This window comes from Salvelinus alpinus, chromosome 29, assembly GCF_045679555.1.
Source record: "Salvelinus alpinus chromosome 29, SLU_Salpinus.1, whole genome shotgun sequence".
NCBI classification, from domain to species: domain Eukaryota; kingdom Metazoa; phylum Chordata; class Actinopteri; order Salmoniformes; family Salmonidae; genus Salvelinus; species Salvelinus alpinus.
The window spans coordinates 19721688-19730323 of NC_092114.1; the positions used below are offsets into that span (position 1 = coordinate 19721688).

Below are 8636 nucleotides of genomic sequence, written 5' to 3' on the forward strand. Positions count from 1 at the left end.
GTAGGGTGAGACCGGGTGCTGCAGACTGTTCTAGTGCCCGCGCCAATTCGTTGATATATATGTTGAAGAGGGTGGGGCTTAAGCTGCATCCCTGTCTCACCCCACGACCCTGTGTGAAGAAATGTGTGTGTTTTTTGCCAATTTTAACCGCACACTTGTTGTTTGTGTACATGGATTTTATAATGTCGTATGTTTTACCCCCAACACCACTTTCCATCAATTTGTATAGCAGACCCTCATGCCAAATTGAGTCGAAGGCTTTTTTGAAATCAACAAAGCATGAGAAGACTTTGCCTTTGTTTTGGTTTGTTTGGTTGTCAATTAGGGTGTGTAGGGTGAATACATGGTCTGTTGTACGGTAATTTGGTAAAAAGCCAATTTGACATTTGCTCAGTACATTGTTTTCATTGAGGAAATGTACGAGTCTGCTGTTAATGATAATGCAGAGTATTTTCCCAAGGTTACTGTTGACGCATATTCCACGGTAGTTATTGGGGTCAAATTTGTCTCCACTTTTGTGGATTGGGGTGATCAGTCCTTGGTTCCAAATATTGGGGAAGATGCCAGAGCTAAGGACGATGTTAAAGAGTTTTAGTATAGCCAATTGGAATTTGTTGTCTGTATATTTGATCATTTCATTAAGGATACCATCAACACCACAGGCCTTTTTGGGTTTGAGGGTTTTCTCTCTCTCTCTCTCTCTCTCTCTCTCTCTCTCTCTCTCTCTCTCTCTCTCTCTCTCTCTCTCTCTCTCTCTCTCTCTCTCTCTCTCTCTCTCTCTCTCTCTCTCTCTCTCTCTCTCTCGCGCTCTCTCTCTCTCGCTCTCTCTCTCTCTCTCTCTCTCTCGCGCTCTCTCTCGAGACAGCAGGAGCAGTAGAGATACTCTGAATAATCGGATATGAAAAGCCAACTGCCATTTACTCCTGAGGTGCTGACCTGTCGCACCCTCGACAACCACTGTGATTATTATTATTTGACCCTGCTGGTCATCTATGAACATTTGAACATCTTGGCCATGCTCTGTTATAATCTCCACCCGGCACAGCCAGAAGAGGACTGGCCACCCCTCATAGCCTGGTTCCTCTCTAGGTTTCTTCCTAGGTTTTGGCCTTTCTAGGAAGTTTTTCCTAGCCACCGTGCTTCTACACCTGCATTGCTTGCTGTTTGGGGTTTTAGGCTGGGTTTCTGTACATAACTTTGTGACATCAGCTGATGTTGATTGAACTACCCTTTGTGACATCAGTTGATTGAACTACCCTTTTAAGGACACCTGTAGTCTTACCCATGATGCCTTTGGTCTTCCTGAAGTGCTTGTACCAGCGGCCAAACTCGTGGCACTTGGTGGCCGACACGTTTGCGTAGTAGGTGCTGTTTACAATGGAGGAGATCATACTCTGAGAGACGGGGACAAAATACAACAATATGGAGTCAGTGAAAACAGTGTTAGGAATACTGATCCACAATCATCAGATCAATACATAATAAAGTAATAATACAAGAACATGTTATATACGCTAGCCTGATGTAACGGTCGTCTTGTGGTGAATGAGCGGACCAAGGCGCAGCGGGTGATGAATACATAATGAATATTTATTAACAGAACGACGAAACACGAAATAACACTTGAATAGTACAAAATAACAAAACGACGTAGACTGACCTAAAACATGAGAACTTACATATACACAAAGAACGCACGAACAGGTACAGACTACAAACAAACGCTCCAGTCCCGTGTGGTACGAACATACATACAGACACGGAAGACAATCACCCACAAACAAACAGTGAGAACAGCCTACCTTAATATGGTTCTCAATCAGAGGAAACGTCAAACACCTGCCTCTAATTGAGAACCATATCAGGCAACACCTTAAACCCAACATAGAAACACATAACATAGAATGCCCACCCCAACTCACGCACTGACCAACTAAACACATACAAAAACAAGAGAAAACAGGTCAGGAACGTGACACCTGAGAGACACTCTATTTTCCTCTTGGTAACAGAGCTGAGGAACTGTGTAATACTTCCATTAGAGGTCAGAATATAAACAATTAAATATACAATACTATTAAAGAGAAAAAGAAGTAACGATTCTCATTTTAAATCATCGTTCTGCGTCTCATTTTACCCGTCTCCATTTTTCTCCCTGTATCTTTGTGAGTCTCAGCTGAACACAGAATGTGTGATCATAATGAACTCCGATCTGTGTTATTAAAACATACCCCCAGGTAAACTCTGTAATAAAGACAGATGAGTCTGTGTGTGTGTGTGTGTGTGTGTGTGTGTGTGTGTGTGTGTGTGTGTGTGTGTGTGTGTGTGTGTGTGTGTGTGTGTGTGTGTGTGTGTGTGTGTGTGTGTGTGTGTATTGTGTGTGCTTGTGTCGCCTCAACTAAGTGCAATCTGTTGTTTAAGAAACTGAAGCCAAAGGAAATAACATATCACACACACACAGGATTTTCTCCCAAGACAATCCTGTGCCATCTACACGTCTGATTACACCTTCTATTTTCATATGTATTCTAATCTGCTCCAGAGAGAGAGAGGGAGAGAGAGAAGGAGAGAGAGGGAAAGGGCGAGAAAAAGAGAGAGAGAGGGAGGGAGAGAAAGAGGGTGAGAGAGAGAAATAGAGGGAGGGAGAGAGCAAGATAGCAAGAGGAGAGAGGAGGGAGGGAGAGAGCGAGAGAGAGAGGGAGAGGGAGAAGGTGAGAGAGAGACAGAGAGAGAGAGGGAGCGAGGGAGAGGGAGAAGGTGAGAGAGAGAGACAGAGAGAGAGGGAGCGAGGGAGAGGGAGAAGGTGAGAGAGAGAGAGAGAGAGAGAGAGAGAGAGAGAGAGAGAGAGAGAGGGAGCGAGGGAGAGGGAGAAGGTGAGAGAGAGAGAGCGAGAGAGGGAGCGAGGGAGAGGGAGAAGGTGAGAGAGAGAGAGAGAGAGAGAGAGAGAGAGAGAGAGAGAGAGAGAGAGAGAGAGAGAGAGAGAGAGAGAGAGAGAGAGAGAGAGAGAGAGAGAGAGAGAGAGAGAGAGAGAGAGAGAGAGAGAGAGAGAGAGAGAGAGAGGGAGCGAGGGAGGGAGAGGGAGAAGGTGAGAAAGAGATAGAGAGAGAGAGAGGGAGCGAGGGAGAGGGAGAAGGTGAGAGAGAGAGAGAGAGAGAGAGAGAGAGAGAGAGAGAGAGAGAGAGAGAGAGAGAGAGAGAGAGAGAGGGGTCCACTGCCTACGTGTTACAATACTGGTTACTGAGCTAATGCCTGGGCTTGCAACATTGTGAGATACACACACACAGAGAGAAAGAGAGAGATTGACTCGGAAGAGCGAGAGAGAGATGGTAGCAGAGGGGTACAATGGTACAGTATACACCAGCAGAACTAACCATCTCAATAGGTGTGTGTGTGTGAGAGTTGTGTGTGTGTGAGAGTTGCGTGTGTGAGAGTTGTGTGTGTGAGAGAGTTGCGTGTGTGAGAGTTGCGTGTGTGAGAGTTGTGTGTGTGTGAGTTGTGTGTGTGAGAGTTGCGTATGTGAGAGTTGCGTGTGTGAGAGTTGTGTGTGTGTGAGTTGTGTGTGTGAGAGTTGCGTGTGTGAGAGTTGTGTGTGTGAGAGTTGCGTGTGTGAGAGTTGCGTGTGTGTGAGTTGAGTGTGTGAGAGTTGCGTGTGTGAGAGTTGCGTGTGTGAGAGTTGCGTGTGTGAGAGTTGTGTGTGTGAGAGTTGCGTGTGTGAGAGTTGTGTGTGTGTGAGAGTTGCGTGTGTGAGAGAGTTGCGTGTGTGAGAGTTGCGTGTGTGAGAGTTGCGTGTGTGAGAGTTGTGTGTGTGTGAGAGTTGCGTGTGTGAGAGTTGTGTGTGTGTGAGAGTTGTGTGTGTGAGAGTTGCGTGTGTGAGAGAGTTGTGTGTGTGAGAGTTGCGTGTGTGAGAGTTGCGTGTGTGAGAGTTGCGTGTGTGAGAGTTGTGTGTGTGTGAGAGTTGTGTGTGTGTGAGAGTTGTGTGTGTGTGAGAGTTGCGTGTGTGAGAGAGTTGCGTGTGTGAGAGTTGCGTGTGTGAGAGTTGCGTGTGTGTGAGAGTTGCGTGTCTGAGAGCTGCGTGTGTGAGAGTTGCGTGTGTGAGAGTTGCGTGTGTGAGAGTTGAATGTGTGAGAGTTGTGTGTGTGTGTGAGAGTTGTGTGTGTGAGAGTTGCGTGTGTGAGAGTTGCGTGTGTGAGAGTTGCGTGTGTGAGAGTTGCGTGTGTGAGAGTTGTGTGTGTGTGAGAGTTGCGTGTGTGAGAGTTGTGTGTGTGTGAGAGTTGTGTGTGTGAGAGTTGCGTGTGTGAGAGAGTTGTGTGTGTGAGAGTTGCGTGTGTGAGAGTTGCGTGTGTGAGAGTTGTGTGTGTGTGAGAGTTGCGTGTGTGAGAGTTGTGTGTGTGTGAGAGTTGTGTGTGTGAGAGTTGCGTGTGTGAGAGAGTTGCGTGTGTGAGAGTTGCGTGTGTGAGAGTTGCGTGTGTGAGAGTTGCGTGTGTGAGAGTTGTGTGTGTGTGAGAGTTGCGTGTGTGAGAGTTGTGTGTGTGTGAGAGTTGCGTGTGTGAGAGAGTTGCGTGTGTGAGAGTTGCGTGTGTGAGAGTTGCGTGTGTGAGAGTTGTGTGTGTGTGAGAGTTGCGTGTGTGAGAGTTGTGTGTGTGTGAGAGTTGTGTGTGTGAGAGTTGCGTGTGTGAGAGTTGTGTGTGTGTGAGAGTTGTGTGTGTGTGAGAGTTGCGTGTGTGAGAGAGTTGCGTGTGTGAGAGTTGCGTGTGTGAGAGTTGCGTGTGTGTGAGAGTTGCGTGTGTGAGAGTTGCGTGTGTGAGAGTTGCGTGTGTGAGAGTTGTGTGTGTGAGAGTTGCGTGTGTGAGAGTTGTGTGTGTGTGAGAGTTGCGTGTGTGAGAGTTGCGTGTGTGTGAGAGTTGCGTGTGTGTGAGAGTTGCGTGTGTGAGAGTTGCGTGTGTGAGAGTTGCGTGTCTGAGAGTTGCGTGTGTGTGAGAGTTGCGTGTGTGTGAGAGTTGCGTGTGTGAGAGTTGCGTGTGTGAGAGTTGCGTGTGTGAGAGTTGCGTGTGTGAGAGTTGCGTGTGTGAGAGTTGCGTGTGTGAGAGTTGCGTGTGTGAGAGTTGTGTGTGTGTGAGAGTTGCGTGTGTGAGAGTTGTGTGTGTGTGAGAGTTGTGTGTGTGAGAGTTGCGTGTGTGAGAGAGTTGTGTGTGTGAGAGTTGCGTGTGTGAGAGTTGCGTGTGTGAGAGTTGCGTGTGTGAGAGTTGTGTGTGTGTGAGAGTTGCGTGTGTGAGAGTTGTGTGTGTGTGAGAGTTGTGTGTGTGAGAGTTGCGTGTGTGAGAGAGTTGTGTGTGTGAGAGTTGCGTGTGTGAGAGTTGCGTGTGTGAGAGTTGCGTGTGTGAGAGTTGTGTGTGTGTGAGAGTTGCGTGTGTGAGAGTTGTGTGTGTGTGAGAGTTGCGTGTGTGTGAGAGTTGCGTGTGTGAGAGAGTTGCGTGTGTGAGAGTTGCGTGTGTGAGAGTTGTGTGTGTGTGAGAGTTGCGTGTGTGTGAGAGTTGCGTGTGTGAGAGTTGTGTGTGTGTGAGAGTTGTGTGTGTGAGAGTTGCGTGTGTGAGAGAGTTGTGTGTGTGAGAGTTGCGTGTGTGAGAGTTGCGTGTGTGAGAGTTGCGTGTGTGAGAGTTGTGTGTGTGTGAGAGTTGTGTGTGTGTGAGAGTTGTGTGTGTGTGAGAGTTGCGTGTGTAAGAGAGTTGCGTGTGTGAGAGTTGCGTGTGTGAGAGTTGCGTGTGTGTGAGAGTTGCGTGTGTGAGAGTTGCGTGTGTGAGAGTTGCGTGTGTGAGAGTTGTGTGTGTGAGAGTTGCGTGTGTGAGAGTTGCGTGTGTGAGAGTTGCGTGTGTGAGAGTTGTGTGTGTGAGAGTTGCGTGTGTGTGAGAGTTGCGTGTGTGTGAGAGTTGCGTGTGTGTGAGAGTTGCGTGTGTGAGAGTCGCGTGTGTGAGAGTTGCGTGTGTGAGAGTTGTGTGTGTGTGAGAGTTGTGTGTGTGAGAGTTGCGTGTGTGAGAGAGTTGCGTGTGTGTGAGAGTTGTGTGTGTGAGAGTTGCGTGTGTGAGAGAGTTGCGTGTGTGAGAGAGTTGCGTGTGTGAGAGTTGCGTGTGTGAGAGTTGCGTGTGTGAGAGTTGTGTGTGTGAGAGTTGCGTGTGTGAGAGTTGTGTGTGTGAGAGTTGCGTGTGTGAGAGTTGCGTGTGTGAGAGTTGTGTGTGTGTGAGAGTTGCGTGTGTGAGAGTTGTGTGTGTGTGAGAGTTGTGTGTGTGAGAGTTGCGTGTGTGAGAGAGTTGCGTGTGTGTGAGAGTTGTGTGTGTGAGAGTTGCGTGTGTGAGAGAGTTGCGTGTGTGAGAGAGTTGCGTGTGTGAGAGTTGCGTGTGTGAGAGTTGCGTGTGTGAGAGTTGTGTGTGTGTGAGAGTTCCGTGTGTGAGAGTTGTGTGTGTGTGAGAGTTGCGTGTGTGAGAGTTGTGTGTGTGTGAGAGTTGTGTGTGTGTGAGAGTTGCGTGTGTGAGAGTTGCGTGTGTGAGAGTTGCGTGTGTGTGAGAGTTGCGTGTGTGAGAGTTGCGTGTGTGAGAGTTGTGTGTGTGAGAGTTGCGTGTGTGAGAGATGTGTGTGTGTGAGAGTTGCGTGTGTGAGAGTTGTGTGTGTGAGAGTTGCGTGTGAGAGTTGCGTGTGTGTGAGAGTTGCGTGTGTGTGAGAGTTGCGTGTGTGTGAGAGTTGCGTGTGTGTGAGAGTTGCGTGTGTGAGAGTCGCGTGTGTGAGAGTCGCATGTGTGAGAGTCGTGTGTGTGAGAGTTGTGTGTGTGTGAGAGTTGCGTGTGTGAGAGTTGCGTGTGTGAGAGTTGCGTGTGTGAGAGTTGTGTGTGTGTGAGAGTTGCGCGTGTGTGAGAGTTGTGTGTGTGAGAGTTGTGTGTGTGTGAGAGTTGTGTGTGTGTGAGAGTTGTGTATGTGAGAGTTGCGTGTGTGAGAGTTGCGTGTGTGAGAGTTGCGTGTGTGAGAGTTGCGTGTGTGAGAGTTGTGTGTGTGTGAGAGTTGTGTGTGTGAGAGTTGCGTGTGTGAGAGAGTTGCGTGTGTGTGAGAGTTGTGTGTGTGAGAGTTGCGTGTGTGAGAGAGTTGCGTGTGTGAGAGAGTTGCGTGTGTGAGAGTTGCGTGTGTGAGAGTTGTGTGTGTGTGAGAGTTGCGTGTGTGAGAGTTGTGTGTGTGTGAGAGTTGCGTGTGTGAGAGTTGTGTGTGTGTGAGAGTTGTGTGTGTGTGAGAGTTGCGTGTGTGAGAGTTGCGTGTGTGAGAGTTGCGTGTGTGTGAGAGTTGCGTGTGTGAGAGTTGCGTGTGTGAGAGTTGTGTGTGTGAGAGTTGCGTGTGTATGAGTTGTGTGTGTGTGAGAGTTGCCTGTGTGAGAGTTGCGTGTGTGAGAGTTGCGTGTGAGAGTTGCGTGTGTGTGAGAGTTGCGTGTGTGTGAGAGTTGCGTGTGTGTGAGAGTTGCGTGTGTGTGAGAGTAGCGTGTGTGAGAGTCGGGTGTGTGAGAGTCGCGTGTGTGAGAGTCGTGTGTGTGAGAGTTGTGTGTGTGTGAGAGTTGCGTGTGTGAGAGTTGCGTGTGTGAGAGTTGCGTGTGTGAGAGTTGCGTGTGTGAGAGTTGTGTGTGTGAGAGTTGCGCGTGTGTGAGAGTTGTGTGTGTGAGAGTTGTGTGTGTGTGAGAGTTGTGTGTGTGTGAGAGTTGTGTATGTGAGAGTTGCGTGTGTGAGAGTTGCGTGTGTGAGAGTTGCGTGTGTGAGAGTTGCGTGTGTGAGAGTTGTGTGTGTGTGAGAGTTGTGTGTGTGAGAGTTGCGTGTGTGAGAGTTGCGTGTGTGAGAGTTGCGTGTGTGAGAGTTGTGTGTGTGTGAGAGTTGCGTGTGTGAGAGTTGCGTGTGTGAGAGTTGTGTGTGTGTGAGAGTTGTGTGTGTGAGAGTTGCGTGTGTGAGAGTTGCGTGTGTGAGAGTTGCGTGTGTGAGAGTTGTGTGTGTGTGAGAGTTGCGTGTGTGAGAGTCGCGTGTGTGAGAGTCGCGTGTGTGAGAGTCGCGTGTGTGAGAGTCGCGTGTGTGAGAGTCGCGTGTGTGAGAGTGACGTGTGTGAGAGTGACGTGTGTGAGATTCGCGTGTGTGAGAGTCGCGTGTGTGAGAGTTGCGTGTGTGAGAGTTGCGTGTGTGAGAGTTGTGTGTGAGAGATGCGTGTGTGAGAGTTGTGTGTGTGAGAGTTGCGTGTGTGAGAGTTGCGTGTGTGAGAGTTGCGTGTGTGAGAGTTGCGTGTGTGAGAGTTGCGTGTGTGAGAGTTGTGTGTGTGTGAGAGTCGCGTGTGTGAGAGTCGCGTGTGTGAGAGTCGCGTGTGTGAGAGTCACGTGTGTGAGAGTCGCGTGTGTGAGAGTCGCGTGTGTGAGAGTCGCGTGTGTGAGAGTCGCGTGTGTGAGAGTCGCGTGTGTGAGAGTCGCGTGTGTGAGAGTTGCGTGTGTGAGAGTTGCGTGTGTGAGAGTTGTGTGTGAGAGATGCGTGTGTGAGAGTTGCGTGTGTGAGAGTTGCGTGTGTGAGAGTTGCGTGTGTGAGAGTTGCGTGTGTGAGAGTTACGTGTGTGAGAGTTGCGTGTGCATGTCAAACGTAA

General features: G+C 49.1%; 1 protein-coding gene across 1 annotated transcript in view; it reads right to left on the minus strand.

Annotated features, from left to right (window-relative positions):
• The window catches only part of LOC139559242 (DNA-binding protein SATB1-like), a 34233-nt gene that overhangs the window by 18690 nt on the left and 6907 nt on the right, over positions 1 to 8636 (minus strand). Inside the window, exon 6 of the mRNA XM_071375046.1 lies at positions 1283 to 1394. Coding sequence (XP_071231147.1) covers positions 1283 to 1394 — 112 coding nt within the window. The remainder of the gene's footprint in view (positions 1 to 1282; positions 1395 to 8636) is intronic.